A 17,705-nucleotide genomic window follows, 5' to 3' on the forward strand; every position below is an offset into this window, starting at 1 on the left:
AGTGGGAGAATACACACTTGGCACTTGTCACCCAACCTGCCTGTATTCCCAAGGTGAAACCGATGGCACTGTGTCTGTAACATGGGAACAATTAGTTCCATTTCACCTTTTTAAGTCATGAGTGGAGGAACTGGGTGACGAGGGTAGAGGCCTTATGATGACACTGGTGCCCTTATGAGAAGACACACAGAGAGAAGGTCCCTGTTCTCCTGTGAGGGCACAACAAACAGCAGCCGTGCCAAGCCAGCCAGAGGTCCTGACCAGGAAACATCCCAGCAGCCATCATGCTGGCCTCCAGAACACTGAGAACCAAATCTGTTTCTAAGCCCCCCTGACCATGGTGTTCTGTTGTAATCAGCAACCAGGGCCCACTCAGCACCCATCAAAATCAAAGTGTTTCATCAGAAATCACCCGAGCTAACTTCAAATCAGCAACAGCATTTGCACCCACAGACAGGGAACAGGTCAAAAGGCTGGGGTGGAGACCCCAGGCTGCTCTGAGCTGACCAGCTTAGGTGTTCTGCAGCCCAGCCATGGATGAAGGCCTCCACTGCCTCCAGAATCCATGGAGGTGACCCTACTCTCCATGGCATTAACCTGAAGATATCTGCTAAAAAACTAGGGACACTTTTGGAAATGTCCTGTCATTCCTACTAGAAATCTACCACATTAGGCACACTGCCTGTGTCACATTAAAAATTAAAATGGCAGAAAAAGATACACAATCCCTGTCTGCAGCCTGGTGAACAAGACAAACAGTGCACTACTCATTCCTTTCCTTTCCATAATACAAAAATGATCTAAAGTCCCCTCTCTGGCCTCCCGTCTCCTCTAGAGACCTCCTCATTCTCTCCCCGTCACCAAGCCACTTCTGCAGAGAGCTGTTCCTAGCAACTGTCTCAACTGACTTCTTCTCTTCCCCCTTCCTCCCCACTCCTTCCTCAAGTGGCCCCCGCAGGCAGCAGTGGCCTCTATCCAACCCCCCAGGGCCAGGCAGAGGTCACGTCTGTCCTCCTCTGTTGTGACCCCTCAGTAGCCCTGCCCACAGCTGACAGTCCCTGCATCTGCAGGGTTCTCTGTTTCCCTCTTGGCTGCAGGGCTGGCTGCTCCTCCCCGGTACTCACTTAAATGCCACCTCTGGGCCGAGGCAGGGTCTGAGAGCCAGGCGGGGCCCTTGGGGGCTCTCACCACCACTCCACCACCACAGCAGCTCCTCGGCGCCTCACTGCTTCACCCACTGCCTGACTGCCCCTCAGAATGCCAGCTGAGAGCAGGACAGAGCCTGTCTGTTTACACTCCACTCCTCAGCATGACAGTGAACTCCACAGACAGTGAAAGTTCAATAAACCTCAGTGATTTAATGAATAAAATAAACCAGCGGATAAATATATAATTAGAAAGTGAGATATCCTCTCAAAATAAGACATGGTCCTCGTCACAACAGGAAGAGAGGTAATCGTGCTTTGTGAGAAAATGCCAGTTAATGTGGACACGGGAAAAGAGTGAGGCGGAGGGGGGCAGAGCCCACTACGAGGTTGCTGTATCTGGGGGGCATGAAGACAGAGCTGAGACCTGGTCCTGGGGCTGGGCTGGGCTGGAGCCGTCCTGCAGAATGGACTTGGGTAAAGCATGCCCTCTGCACTCTGGTTACTGTGAAATCTGAGCAGCACTAGCCGCTTTTTGTAATTTCATAAGCACTGTCACCTATGTTTGCTGTAAAATATTGTGCTACTTATTTTTTTTTTAAATATTCTTCGAATGCTTGCATGTGGCATCTACAGGAAGAGTCTGCTGTGAGCACTGCTTCTGAGACCATCAGAAATCGCCACAGCAACCCCAGGAGAGCATTTCACCCAGCGATATTCTCCAACAAAGTGTTCTGCTGAGTTAAACCGTCCGACTGACGACGGCCTTGCCCAGAAAGGTCCTGCCTAGTGAATAGTTGGGGAACAAGAGTTAAGAAAGGAGGCATTCTCTTGCCCATTAAAGTAGGACTAACACAGGAAAAAAGGAGAGTGAAATGAAGACTCCCAGGGGCATGACCAGGATAAGCAAGCACCATGGACGGATGAGGCTGGATCTTATCTTCAGGCGCAGATAAAGCTGGTTAGCAGGTGGCGGAGACAGACCCCAAATGTCAAGCTGAAATGAATATCCACTTTTTTAAGTCCTGGGGATCCAGCCCCGGCCTCAGCTTCTTGCCCAGCTGAATATTTTGAGTTTAAAACATCAAATAGAACATGACAGAAAACAGCTCAGAGGAGGACAGAGCTCCTACCTGTGGCCAGGTAGAGGATGTGGACGAGGGTGTCTCTGCCCTGCACCACATCGACGACCACGTGGGAGAAGCGGCTGTTGTCCTCCATGAAGGTGGGCACTGTGGTCACTGGCTGCACCACCTCATGCATCAGAATGAACTTCTGAGCATCCTGCAGGTTCCTCTCCGTCAGGTTCACATACAGGCCCTGGTCCACAGTGCCACACTGCAAGGAAAGACAGTCCACGTTACACAAGCAGCCATCTGGACACAGCTGATGTGGCCACTCCAGCCCAGCTGACTTGGAACTTGACTCAGCCACAGGGCGGGACTGACCACACAAAGAGGTGTGCTTCTCCGTCTCCCCTGACGTCCTTGTGCCTAGAGTCCATCTCAGTGAAGACGGGAACTCATCATATTTGAAGACTCTCTCAACTCCATTATGGACAGAGAGATCCTAAGTTACAAAACAGAGTGGTATTTGTCGCCAACTTTAATATGAACACCAGATGCACAGACACTCATCGGCTGTTGAGTTCGTGGAAGCTCCCTGGCTAACACATACTATTATAACTATCTGATAAAGCAGGTACCCAGGTGGAAAATGCCACAATCAGGAACATGATGTTGATTTATTCATTTTCTATTGTAGCAGTGGGTTTATAAGCAAACGTTGGTTCCTTGACAACTGCGCCACTTGTGTCTGTCATTCACATGGGCTATGAAAATACTGTGCTGGTCTGAATGTTTTGTGCTTGTATTCCCAGATAGAGGAAATAAAAACTTCAGTTTGAATCTAGGAATCTGAGAAATAAAACAGTATATTTGCAATAAGAGGGGGAGGTCGGGAATAAATGGAATGAGAAAGGAGAGTGAAAAGAAAGTGGGAAGGGAGAAAGACAAAGGCAGGAGGAAGGAAGGATCGGTTTACAGAGAGGAGAAATACTATGAAACCGAATCTGGGAGAATTCAGTTCAGAGCTGTGTTGGGGGGAGGCTGCATGTGCTACGTGTGACAGTTTCAGGCAGGGACAGGGTACACAGAGGGGAAGGAAAGAAAGCATAGCATTCCCATAGCAGAGCACAGAATCAGAAAATCACCACCGACCTTTAAATTCTGGAACAAACAGTGAATGATCCTCAGCAGAACTTCACATAAGTAGGTTTGATGGAAATGAATTTGGGGGTCCATGCTGCCTGAAACTACCATTTATAACACACCATTTCTAATGTCTGGCTTTATAACAGGTCAGAGGTGCAAGAGAACAAGATGGAATTGCTTTTTTAAAGTAGATGGTATTTTTGTAGCATTTGATAAAATGTCTCACGTGCAATAAAATGATAGGCCAATTGCACAGAGAATCTCAGAGGTAAATGGATTTTGTGCATCTACTCCCATGCTTAATTTAATACCACACGGTTGCAGGGCACCTGGGTATCACAGGAAGAGACTGTGGGAGTCAAGGAGAGAGCCCAAGCTCCAAAGGATGACCGCAGCGTTTCAAGTGGGCTGTCACTCTCCCTACACGTGGCCTCGGAGTGGACCCTTCTCCTCATCCTCTAACGCTTTATCTGTAAAGTGACCAGGGAAGTAGGGACTCTGCTCACTTCCTAAGGCTGATGTGAGAACAACTGAGATAACCAGCAGAAACACTTGTCCATGAAAATCCTTGGAAATGCCAAAGAGCAGGACAATGTGCCTGGCCTGGGGAAGTCATTGGTGACTTCCACCAATGCTAAGTGTCCTCGAGTGGGACAGCAGTCCCATGGCCCATGGAGATGTCATGGCTAGAGGGAAGTGAATAAATGAAGGGACAAGGAATCAGCACATGGATACACAAGTAGCTGTTTCTGGGGGATGGAGAGAGGCTGTGCTGGAGATTCTACCTTATGATAGGATTTAATAACAACACATGAAACAGGGACATCACTATCAGCCAGTGTTTTCTAAAACTACGGAGAGTTTCCAGGGGCTTGGTCAGAGGCCCATGCACATGGACTCTAGCTCTTAGGACACCTCTTTCTCAAACTGATGGCAAAACTTCAGGCACAGGTAGCTACTGCAGCCCTGTGAGGTCTGCACATAGTGACTGCTTGGTGTTTATGGTGTTTTCAAAAACTGGCATCCTAAAAATCAGGAGGCATAAACTAAAAACTGCTCTAGAGGACCCTGGAGAGGGGGAGACTCACGAGAGTAATGAGGCCTGGGGCTGCCTGGCAGGGTCGCTGGAACTCTTCTTTATTCTTGAGACCCATATCTCAATTAAGCCATCTGCCCGCCCTGTCAAGAATTGCTTCTGAAACATTCTCAACTACTTCTTGGCTTATTCTACCAGCCTATAATAAATATCCCACCCAAGGATTCTGTTTCCAATATTTTGAAAACTACTCGAATGGATATGTTTATTGGATCACAAACAAACTACTGAGCTTTCTAAGGGCTATAAATTCTCTAGCTGTGCTTTATACGGTGGTCTCCCCAGTGTCTGTTGGACCTTGTGCGATGCCCGGAGTATACCAGGCAAGAATAGAACAGTAAGAATAGAAAAGACACAGCTTTTGCCCTCATGTGGTTGAAATCCACAACAGCCCACCATGCCAACACCTACCTCTTCAAGCAAGTAACCCTGCCAATTTTTAAAACAATGACAAATATTTGCACTTCTGTGTATTTTTATTTTTCAAAGACAACTCATGAATCCCAGTCCTAGCTCCCCAGCACTTGGTGGTCAACCCCACAGTCACCAGCCTCACCCTGACTACTGAATTTCCACGGCACCTTCATCCATCCCACTGCCAGCCTGCATGGTACCTTAAGTGGTCCCAAAGGATACAACTGAATTTTACATTTGTTCTCTTAAGAAGTCTCCCCATCTTTCCGCTTTCAAGGGCTGTCTATCCATGTTAGTTGTCTCATTTCCAATTGGTGGTGATCAAAACTGTGTGGAAGATTCTGGACCCTTCTACCCTTCTTTTACTATATACCACTGGGTCTGCACAGTGTGGTTTTAGTGGCTGATTATTTTCACATAGAGACTTTGAATTTGGATGACCTTGGGACTGTATCCTCCAATGAGGCAGACAGTTAAAGAACACCAAGGGTAGCCTCTAGATTGCAACTGAGAAAGATAATCAATAGCTTTTGTTGTCTTATTAATGTTTCCAATTGAGATTTCTATACTAAATTTTGAAATATTATATACTGGCCCTCCCAAACCATTTCTCTTCCTCAACCTGCTATGCTAATTGGCTACTCCTGTTATGTAAGTGCTATATAAAATTCCAAATGTCAGCAGAAAAACAAGTATAAAAAATCTACCCACTTCAGCTTGTTGGTTACTGCAAACCTTAGGACTTTTATACATAGCTGGTGGAGTGAGCCTTAGTGTAAAACTAGTTCCCCCTCTATGGAAGTCCAGAGGACTTTGTTGATGGTGTCAGGATGCCTAGGCCAGGATAGCTCTCAGATACAGTTAACAAGAACAAAGCAATTACTGGTGCTAGGGGTTACACAGAGAGTCATCATAATCTGTAACTTTTGTTCCCTGCAAGTTTCATTTACTTAGTTTTTATTCTTTATTTTTTTGCCGTGCTGGGAATTGAACCCATGTCCAAGGCTAGGTGAGTTCTCAACCACTGAGCTATAGCCCCAGACCCTCCCTGGAAGTTTTAAGTTCTACCCAAAGAAGACAAGCTCAGCTGAGCAGGTTTCCTTCCTGAAATGCCTACACCTCTCTGCATGCTCCATTCACTGTGGGCCAACTCCCTTCCTGTGAATGAGAGCAAGCCTGCCACCCGTGACACTAGCACTATAAAACCAGGCCCGGGTGGCCTGAGGAAATGAGGGCACCTGTGGTATGCTACAAATATATCCAAATGAGGAGGTGGCTGAACATTATCCATTGCCTGGTGGTACAGGGTTACAAAATTTATTATCTTTGTTAATTTTCAACCTTCAGGATTTTACAAAAGAATGGTGTATTTTCTCTTCTGTAGAAAAGGAATAATGAAGTATATATTTACCCAACATATGAGTCCAGAAGGCAGCAAATAGATTGTCCCTAAGAGTCACCTTTACAAATATATTTTACAGTAAAAACATATATTAATTGACATTACTGAAGTTTATTCCTAAAATATTTCTATGCATTTGTATCCCTCCTTTCCAATTTTCTTGGTGAAAATATAAAAAAAGAAGATGCTAAATAATTTGTCCAAGGAAAGCAGTAAAAGGCAAAGATGACATGTAAATTAGTCATCTTATTTCCAATTCCATATTCTTTCAAAAGTTGAAAAAACAACACAAACACAAAAACTCAAAATAATTATAATCAAGTGATGTTTACAAACTACAAGTAAAGTCTAAAATAATTGAACCTTTTCATCATCCTAGTTTTCTAAGGAGCCAAAAGGTTTATGTTTTATTAGTGATGTTACAGTCATTTAATTGGAATCGTTTGAGACTTTGCAATTGAGAATGGTTGGGATTCTAAATCAGCAGTGGTCGTGGTAGGTCATCCGGGCCGGGCTCCACCTCCTGCCCTTTGTGTGGAGGAGTCTCACCCAGCAGGGCACAGCTGCCAGCATGCAACCTGAGGTCCCTGGAGGAGCCAGCACAGCAGGCAGAACTTGGTGGTGCTACAACTCAGACCCACAGCGACAGTGATGATGATCACAGGAGAGCCGTTGGCAGTAAAGAGGTCTTCCAGGGAATCCTGCAAGTAGGAACTAAACCTCTGGGCTTTGTGTGGCTATCTGTGGGGCAGGACCTCGAAGGAGAAGGAGGTAATTAACGTTCAATGAGGTCATGAGGGAGGACCTCTAACCTGGTGGAACGGGTGGCCGAATAAAAAAGAAAGAGAAACCAAATATGTCTCTCCCTTCATAGGGGGACCAACGAGAAGATGGACACTTTCAAGAAAGGGAACCAGCCCTCACCAGACAGTCACCCTGTCTCCACTGAATCTTGGATTGCTAGCCTCCAGAACTAGGAGAAAATTCAAGGCTCTTTTTCAAGCCCCCGATCTGTGGTATTTTATTACAGCAGCCCAAGCAAACTAACAGACCTGCTGACTGAGCAAACCTCATAAATCACCTCATCTCTTTGGGTCTCAGCTTCTTCTCAACACTGGGAGGCGGCCAGGCTGACAAAGCCCTTGCAGCTGGACATCCTGTAATGTTGTGACTGAAAGATGAATGACCTTCAGCTCTGCTTCTCCCCTCCCAGCTGCCACAAGCTTGTTCTGCCTTCCCCAACAGGAAATCTCACCATATTTGCCAATTAGAGTTCTGTTTGTGTGTCTCCATCACTCTGTGCCCTGGGCCCTATTCATCAGACGCCATTCATCAGGGATCAGAGATTCGGGGACACAGAGTCCATCATCGTTAGCACTAATTGGAGCCCAGGCTCCTAACACCCTACAGGATGCTGGCCTTTTTCAGTTCAGCATCAGGCCTCTCAGCTGACAAAAGGCCCTTTTTTTGGCCCAGGCGCCACCGTTGACAAAGGCTCATTGGCATTAGCAAAGCCGAGCGAGCGTGGGACTGCCCTTGAAGGGACAGGGAGATGGCAGCCGCCCTGTGTGTGCACCAAGGAGGACGCTGCCCCAGCCTGTCTGCAGGAGGTTTCTGTGTTCTTCACGGGACATGCCCAGAGCGGCCCTCTGCCCTGGAATTACCTGGAAGTTGGGGTTGGGGTTGGGATACGGCAGCCAGGCCGAGCGCGAGTTCTCCTGGTACTTGAAGGGCCCGTTGAAGGCCTGGGAGATGGCGCTCAGGTTGAAGACACACACAGCCGAGGCCGCAATGCTGTTCCTGCAAAGCCAAGGGAGAAAACAAAGACGGTCAGAGGGCCCAGCAGTGACCGCGGCCCTCCACCAGCCACGGAGCAGCAGCAGTGACCAGGAGGCAGCCTCAGACGCGAGAAGACCAGTCTCCTAAACCTCCCCAAGACCAAGTCAGAGCAGTGAGTGGGGCTTCCCTGGGATTTCTCTTTGAGCAAAAAACCATCTAGGTATTGAAACAAGACTCTTTACCAGATATGACACGTGTGATCCTGCCAGCTGGATTACTTCATTCAGCCAGAAGGGACAACAAGGGATCCTTAAGGGCTGTGTGTTTTGCCTTTCAAATTCTGGAAGAATGTGGCCATCGCCTGGGGTGGCTGCAGGCTCCCATCACTCGAGTGGCCTCTCCCCCACTCACCACTTTAGCTGGCAGTGGGTCAAGACCTTTTCTTCTAAATCCCCTGGTATTTGTGTTTATTTGTCATCCTTTAGAAATAATAAACTGGAAGTGTTTTGCAAAGAATGCCTGATAGACCCTTCATATTCTTTTTTTTCTTAATTTAGAAAGGATGGTAAATTCGAAGGGTCAGAGAGAAAAATCTACCACAGCACTGCCATATGAAATCTTAAAGCCTTAACTTAGCATTCAGGCTCTGCAGAGAAAGCGGTAAATGGGAGGATTCAGAAGGTCCTGGTCCTTTGACTAAGCATGGAAACAGCTCAATATTTTTGGTTAAATTTGCATGTTAAGCTCAGCTCTGGTTTCCAGAGGGGAAGTGGAAAGAGGAAAGAGGAACATGTACTTGTTTTCCATATTAATGCTCGGGATCAATATCTTGCCTACTTATAGCCACTGTTTGGTCACATCAAAGGCAAAGTCCCAGAAACTCCAGGACCAAAATTCCTGCCGTATATTTGTTTATTGACAGACCCTGGACAGGTGCTAGTGCCTCCCTGTGGGATTTACTCCTGCCAGGCCAGGTGGTCTTTATGAGGTAAGAGGGACTCAGACAAGGGCACTGAGGCAGTCATGGTGAGGACATGACACTAGGCCACAGTCTAGGGAGCGGATGACACTTGAACTCCTGCAGTCTGGCTCTGGAGAAATGAGACCAGGAAGGGGATGGGGCTGTCACTAATTAGAATATCACCCTGAGCCTTCTGCTAACCACTGACTAGGATCACTGCGTTTCTGGAAGAGTCCACAAATCCTGAGAACAACCCCACTTTTCAGATGGATAAACAGCAGCACTGAGGGCGCATCATGGCCAGCCCTCAGCACAGGCTACAGCATTAGGATTGCACCTGCCTTGCATGGGTCCCTGAGTCCACGCGGTGATCCCACTGCCACATTACCTTCGTTACCCTCTCCCTGTTAGAACCACACCTGGGATCACTCCCTTCTCCCACTCTGAATGGGGCTGGCCTGGGCTCTGGTATCAGCCCAGAGCCTCCCCTGGATGTCCCAGTAGCTGCTGGTCAGTGTCACTCACTGTGTTGGGAGGACATTTCTTTCCAACTCCTGGCAAGGAGAAAGCATCAGTGGTGCAGCGTCCCCCTGCCCCTGGCACTTCACTTGCTGTGCTCTGTGGGCGGGCAGACCTGCAGAAGCACATACACACCTTCTCCAGGGACTCCTGGAAGCAGGAGGCCAGCCTGGGGGTAGACTCCAGTGACCTTGTGAATGTATCTGCTTAAAGCTCAGTATCAGTAAGTCCATCTGGGTTAAGATACCTGCAGCCATATGCTCCAACCCGGCTTCTCTCAGTAATCAAGGTAATCATTTGTCCTCATTTAATGCTGTTTATTTCTTGTTTGTGCCCCAAGTGGATTAAAATGGCAGAAGACTCACTTAAGTGAGCCCAGAAATGGGGGAACTTGAAGTTTTTTTCTATTTCAAGATTACCTAAAGTTACTGGTAGAAAAGTGAAGTAACAAAAAAATAATCCTTCTAGTTCTTATTCTTCTTAGAAGGGAAAAAAACAAAACTTTTTCCTAGCAGCACCAGCTTTACTGTCTAGATATCCATGTGCACTAAACTATGCTCTGTCATATTCTCTACACTACATACAACTAGAACGCTGGGCCTTCATTTATAGATATCCAGAATAAGAGGTAACACCTTTAAAAATTCTATTGCTTGGGGCTGGGGATGTGGCTCAAGTGGTAGTGCGCTTGCCTGGCATGCGTGTGACCCGGGTTCCATCCTCAGCACCACATACAAACAAAGATGTTGTGTCCGCCAAAAAACTGAAAAATAAATTTTTATTAAAAAAATTCTCTCTCTCTCTTTAAAAAAAAAAAATTTTCTATTGCAGTAGCAAACTGGTTCCTGCAGCTCAACTCTTAACTAAGTAGTTTAGAAAAATCTCACCGTCCTAGAGACAGAAATGAGCCAGAATAGGTCCTTCCCTGCTGCCCCCATTCTCCCAGGTGAGAAATCCTGAAAAGTGTGGAGGCAAACTGCAACTTCAAGCTACCAACTTCTAGCCTGAAATTCGGAGATGGGAAATTGCCAGCTACCTGAACCTCATTTTCTTTCAGTTTGAAGCCAGACTTCTCACAAAAGCACTCATCTGTTGAAAGGGTCAAATCAAGGCTGCGCCATAAAGGAAGGACAGGTGGGATGCATCATGGGATTAGAGATGGACGTATCAGAAAGAATCAGGGGGAATAGATTCCAGAGAGAAAGAGGAGGTAGGCATATGTTGAATGACTTCTGTCATGGCTGCACTAAAGCACTGAGAACCTCACCTACAGTAATCTGAAACATTTCTGCGAGTCTCTGAATGGACTATTCACTACCTTGGAATAGTTCAGGCAGAGGACTTTTGTAACTTTTGAAATTGGTGTTTTTGTTGTGGTCATTTTTTTTTTCTCAGAGCCAGGGGAATCAACAACTAAGTAAGCCAAGCCCCCATTGTGTGTAAAATTGATGTCAACTGAGCAACAGAACATTTATCTTGTGCAGCCTATACTACTCTTCAAACAAGGTTTTGGAAAGCAAATCAACTTCAGAAACCATAAATTGATTTTTTTTTTAAAGAAACTTCTCCAGGAGTAGAAAATAACATCTGGGCTTGGAAAGCAGATTTGTAACAATAAGGACAGCCAATGGTGGAGGGGGCCGGGGTGGGGTCATCCGTACCACCTGCTTTTCTAACATCTAAGAAAGGAGAATGTGGAGTAACATTTCAATCCAGTGAATCTGAACACTTACCAGGAGAAAGGGCAGGAGGAAAAGGCTAATGAGGAATAAAGGGACAGATAAAGTAAATGACTCAAGAAATATAATTCATGGGCACACTTCTGATGCCAGAGATAAAAAAAAAATAAATTAAAAATATGCAGGGAGCTGAGCAAGCTTCATGCATTCATCTACTGCCTGGTTTGCCCAGGACTAATGTTCCCCATGATGCAAGGTAGTCATCAACACCCAAACCAGGCTAAGCACAGGCAAGCTGGGGTATGGGTCACCCACCTCATCTCTCAGCAATTTTTACCCTTTTAGATTTGGATTCTTTGCTCTGGACACAAATATTTGACTTTTCTCAAAGTTGTTAGGTATCCAGATGAGAGACTGCAAAGGTGATCCAGATGCAGGGCAAGCACAGCTCTGCCAATGTTGAGGGAGTGTCGCTTCGAGTCCCATGCGCTCTTGTTAGGTCTTATCACACCACCCAGAGCCACAGAGCACTAAGGAACTGGGCACCACTCTACCAGAATGAAAGGAAATGAGTGCTTGGGAAACTTCAAATGCTTTGCCCAGCCATCCAAATACTGTCTGTCCTGATGGTAGGGATATTCCCAACAGAAAAGTAAGTGCTATATTTTCAGGAACATTTTTAAAGTGCAATTTTCATTTAAGAAATAGTTGCCCAAGTTAGCCATCTTCTATAGCAATGGTTTAAGTGCAACTATGGGGAAGTAAGAATGTGAGTTTCATACATAAGTCAGGGTTCAGGCAAGAATTATGTTATCTTAAAGATCAGATTTCCCCAACAATATGGCTTTCGTTATGCACAAATGCATGACTTGTGTAAATGGAAAAAGAACCTAATATGTACCTGTATTCCCCAAAGTGCCCAGGACATACTCACAAATCAGAAAAGAACAATCTATCATAGATAATTTGATATTTCTGTGACCCAAAGACAGATCAAAACTTTTTAGATTTATGTATATTTTCCTAATGCCAGTTTCACACAGTACATATCTCTGCCTAACACTTAATTCAGAGTGAAAAGTCTCTTTTCATACTTTTTTTTTTTTTGGCTATTAGCCCAGTAAAATAAGAAAGACTACCTTTGGGGCAACTTTAAATCCTCAGAGGTCAAGGAACAAAAGCCTCATTCAGAATGAGGAAAAGAGAAGAAAAAGATGCTCTTTCCAGCTACGTACACATTGGTGGTGAAGATGCCGTAGATGAGGTCCAGCTCTGGCAGGAAGAAGGTGCTCTGCAGCTCGTTGTAGTAGAAGGGCACCTCCCCGGGCCGGGAGCAGTTCAGTCGAGCCTTCATGAAGGTGGTCCAGGTGTCCTCCAGCAGGAACCGCCCCCCGATGTCGTTCTTGCAGACCCGGGCGGCTCTGGAGAACACGGTCTTCCCACAGTCATGCTCCACGGCATTTTCTCGGAAGAAGAAGTAGGTGAAATTTCCAATGTCATAGGAGGACACAAAGTTTGGTTCTGTGAGCGATAGGAAAGAAGAAAAATCTCAACATCCATGTGTCATTCCTGATTTTATCTTGGCCTGCTCAGTATTTCTCCCAAGGAGACATGCTTCTGCTTAGACAACACCTGGACCTTACAGGACAAATGGGAAGCCCTTCGAGCGGCTTAATGGTCTGTGTTGCTGGGACACTCAGGCTCATGCCCAGGTTCCAAATGACGGGCCATCCATACCGTGCTTCCACACTGGAGCACCCTGAGCTGGACCAGTGCTCAAGCTAGCATGACATCAATGCCATCAAAAGGCCAGGGGAGGTTTGCAGAACAAATTAAAGCAATGTCTATTTCTTTGCTTGAAAAGTCTTACATCAACTTTGGAAACAGAGCAAATAAGATTAAAAAGGTGAAATTTGACTCAGAATATAGGAATCTTTAATTGTTTTTGCAGCACAAAAAAATGCTGACTTTATATCCATGTATATGACTTCAACATATTTTATCTGCTTTTAGTAAAGACCTTACAATATTTTCCATTGGTGAAAAGTGAAACAAAAACTCAAACTGTAAGGTTAGTGCCCCGAATTAGCTTCAGCAATTCCCGTTTCTATGGTGACAGTGTCACTATGAGGCTGAAGCCTTGTTTTCCTATTCCTGGTCACTGGTGGAACCACTGGGAGGAGACAAAGGTGTTGAGAGGAAGCCATTGTCTGGAAGCTCACCAGTCTCATAAATGGCTTAAATAAGGGGATTGAGAATTGACAAAATTACAACAAAGCTTTTACTTAATCACCAAGCTCATTAGGAATTATGAAATACAGATTACCAACCGAATCTCACATATTACACTGAAAGTATTCTCTTTCTAATTTCCTGTTTGAGAAGAAGAGGAAAAAGAGGTGATGGATACCCTATAGACACTGATATGTCCCAATATGTATCTTTAAAAACTGTCATAATCATTTGATTCTCATTCGTTTCTCTCATTCATTCAGCAAGTGTCCGAATTTTATAGTACAATTAGTGTAATTATGGCAATAACCTTTGGTGTTCAAAATTAATGAAATATACAGACAACAGCTATATCCACAAGGGCACATTTTCAGGGATAGTTTGTAGGAGCAATTCCATTGACCTTGCACCTTACCAGATACAACTGTACTGCGCCAATAAACAGGCTATTGGCAGGAAAACTGGAAATATGTCTGGCTGCAAGACAAGACATTACCATTTAAGGCAGACCTGAAACACAGACAGGGACTTCAAACACTGGCACAGAGGAGTTGACACTGACTGAATCCTCTTCTATTTTATTCATCAAGACTGTTGCCAATTTCCAAACAGTCTATCCATCTATCTATCTGGCTAGCTAGCTAACTATGTATATATCTTCAATGTCATCCACAAAATGTTTTCATATGACTGCACATTTTAAAAATGTAAAGCATTCTACATGATTCCTATGGTTGTGCAGTTCCCTTCAGGTTGTTACACTGTTCCTAAGTACATTACATCATATACAGAGATTTTTGATGAGAATTAATTTAATTTATAAGCTGTCAAAAAATTCTTAAATCACTATTACTTTATCCTGAAATGGGCAGTTAAAAAAAAAAAAAGATACACTAGGCAGTTGGTACGTGCCTATAATTCCAGTGCCTTAGGAGGCTGAGGCAGGAAGATCAGAAGTTCAAGTCCAGGCTCAGCTATTTAGACGTCTCAAAATTCAAGAAAAATAAATAAATAAAAAGGATTGGAGGATGTGGCTTAGTGAGAATTCAACTCCAAGTTCCAAAAAAACCAAACCAAAACAAAACAAAAACAAAATCCAGAACTGCATTAAAACATATGAGAAGAATATTATATTCATTATTATTACTGTATAATTTAGGATCCTGGAGAGATGCTCACAAATACAACAGGTTACATATCTGATTTTTTTTTTTTTTTACTATAAGGAAAGTATTGGAGGGTTTTGAATCCAGATTCCCTATGAGTCTCCAAGATAATTACTCACAAAAGCAGACCCCAAAACCAAACCTATATTTCATGTCTAAGGAAAATAATCACTTGTATGTATAATTTTGAAAGGGGAGGCTGAATCATTTCAGAATAGGTCCTAAACCTAGGGATGCAAAGCCAGATTATAGTTCCAGCACTTTATTAAAACTAAAGAGTCATCATCATCATCAACAATAACAACAACAAACCATCTAAAATGGGGAACATAAAAATGACTTTGGGGGCAGGGTCTGTGTGACCTGGAGCTGTCACCAGCACTGGTGCATGAGGCAGAGTGCACCCAGATCTATCAAAACCCTCACCAGTACCCACTTCTGCTGGTAACATGGAGACAAGCAGCACAAAATGGGAGTCATGAATACTTCGTTATCTAAGAAGTCATAGGCAGGAAAACCACCATGAAGGAGAGATGACCTGTCGTGGTTTCTTCCAACTGGTCTGTGTGTGATAAAAAGTGTTTGTGGATTCTGCTGAGCCATGCTGAGCTTGGTCTTTTACATTCATGTGCTCACCAAACCCACAAGAGTCAGAGGCAGTGCTGTGTCCTTCCCAGTGCATAACTGAGCACACTGAAGCCCAGAGGTTTAACAGCTCAGCCAAGTTCACACCACTAGCTAGTGGGCTGGGAGGGAGTAGGGATGTCTGAATCGAGAGGGTCTGAGCCCAGAGCCTATTCATGTACCATCATGCTGCACTGGGAAAATACTCGTCTGAAAGAAACAATCTGCCATGCTTCCTATGTTTAAGGGTAGGATTGGACTTCTGGACGTGCATGATGAATTACAGAGAAGATAAAAGACCAGCTACCAGGGATATTAGGGATGAAACAAAAAAGAAAAGGTAGAAAGAAGAGGTCAGCAATTCAAGGGCTTATTAAATAAGAATATGTCTGGGAGATGTTTGGTCTAAACCAGAGCTGGTTTTCGCCTGGTGTCTCTATTGCCCTGTCAGCAAGTGACCCTTAGGGGCTGTTCATGTCCATTGTCCACTCCACTACACTGTCTCCCATGCAGATATCTCAGATAAAGGGAATACTAAGGAATGGAAGGGGGTGTGAGCCACAGTTGCCTCTTTCCATAGCAAGCCTCCCTCTCTCCAAGTCCTCAAGCCAATTTTATAAGGTGACCATTGTGCATGTCAGATAGAAATGCTCAAATTCATTTTGTCTTGCTTCTTGTTTTAGAACACAGAGAAGTTGTGCTCAGTGTATAGTGTACACTATTCTCTAATTCATCACAACACAGGTCAGGTCAGCTGGGGAGCTGAACTACATTGGGAAGCACATTCAGCTGCCCCTCAGGGATTCTTTGGGTTGACCACAGGCCCCTGACAGTGTGACCTGCTATTAAATCAGGAAGTTCCATTTCTTGGAAGGCAGAGCCTCTTGAAATTCAGCCAGCATCCCATTCCTCTTCCAAGGACAGTGAAAAAGCAGGAATAAAGGTTAAGCAGTCAGACATCTCTTGTATTAATAGATATAAATCTGGAGGAAGGAGGTGTTTGGATCTCGTCAGGCAGGATAATAAGATGCATATTGTTTTCCTCCCATTATTTAGTTCTGTGTCTTCTTAAAAGGCAATTCACTGCAAACTAGTATCTGTCACTCCTGAAAGAACTGAACAAGTCATAAATCAGGCTTGCCTCCTTGTCTACGGCAGACATGGGCTCACGAAGGCAGATCTCAGAGAGCCTTTACAACTTAGCATCACCAGAGCCACAGATGAACAGAAGGCATGGGGCTAGTTCAGAATAAAAGCAGCCATGGGTCTATGCCAGCTTATATAGAGATATATGCATGGAGAAGATGATTTTCCTCATGTTTGTAAAACAAGTTGAAATACCGATGAGAGTGCCGTATAAAATATGCCAGGTTAATAAGAATTATGAATCATGAAATAAAATTTTTATTTTACATCTTCACTTAGAATAATGACCATGCAGATGGGAGTACTGAGAAGCTACATTATAAATAAACATGAGAGATTAGATGAAGGATAAAAATTTTGAGATTTTGACCAAGTAAAAACACATTCTGAGCATCTGAAGCCTCTACTGTACACTCTTTCTATTCCAAAGCCTAGAACATCAATATGGGGGTGCCCATGTTCAAACAATGAACAGATCACTCATAAGTTGTTGATATATCAAGAAACATTTATCTAAATGAATGAGAATGGATATTAAAAACAAAAAAAGAATTCTAAGTTTCCAACTCTACAAAAATCTTACTAGAACCAAAAATCCATCATAAAATTATTTTGCACTTCAAAAATCCACTCTGTAAGACACATGTCAAAAGGAAGCTAAAAATGACTTGGCACAGTGCACACACAGGTATAGCCCTGCCCTGGACTGAATTATCAATGTCAGGCATGCTCTGCCGTCCTGTATGAGAACGGAGCACTGACGACCTGCTTTGCCAGACTTTAAGATCAAAGGGACTGGTACCTAGTAGGATCTCAATAGATTTGGGCTATTGATATTGGTTCTTGATTGGCTCTTGGTGTACCTTTGGATTATTTGTATTTAATAGAACCTCACTTAATCAAAATGATGAAGCATACATGTATCAAGTGTAAGATGATTAGAACCTGAAAAGCATAGATAGAGCCATGCTGGGCTTCACAGCCAACCACAGGGTTTCTGTTCCCTAATTTGTTGGTGTCGATCCCCATGAAACCACGTCAATGCACATTTATGGATTTTTTCAGACACTCTTTTATCGTGTACATTATTTCCATTGTCACAGCCAAAGAAGAATGTGTTGTCGGGGTTGGAGTGAGTCTTATTTCATTTAGGTATTTATGAAGACTGGATAATTCAAGTGAAATGAAATTTAGTGTGGTTTTAAAACCATGGGGGAACCAACATTCTTTCCCTGGGCTTTCCACTAAAAGACAAACAGATGAGTAGAGAGGTGGAAGATAACCAACAGTTTCACATGTGTGGTGTGTATGTAGGTGTGTGTGCATCAC

At 44.4% G+C, this 17,705-nt stretch overlaps 1 protein-coding gene across 1 annotated transcript in view; it reads right to left on the reverse strand.

Moving 5' to 3' along the window:
• Sema5a (semaphorin 5A) overlaps nt 1–17,705 on the reverse strand; it is a 446,744-nt gene that overhangs the window by 123,888 nt on the left and 305,151 nt on the right. The window contains exons 9-11 of the mRNA XM_026397069.2: nt 12,444–12,729; nt 7,935–8,070; nt 2,279–2,483 (exon numbers count right to left, since the gene is read on the reverse strand). Of these exons, the coding sequence (XP_026252854.2) occupies nt 2,279–2,483; nt 7,935–8,070; nt 12,444–12,729 (627 nt within the window). The remainder of the gene's footprint in view (nt 1–2,278; nt 2,484–7,934; nt 8,071–12,443; nt 12,730–17,705) is intronic.

Source organism: Urocitellus parryii, chromosome 1, assembly GCF_045843805.1.
Source record: "Urocitellus parryii isolate mUroPar1 chromosome 1, mUroPar1.hap1, whole genome shotgun sequence".
NCBI classification, from domain to species: Eukaryota; Metazoa; Chordata; class Mammalia; order Rodentia; family Sciuridae; genus Urocitellus; species Urocitellus parryii.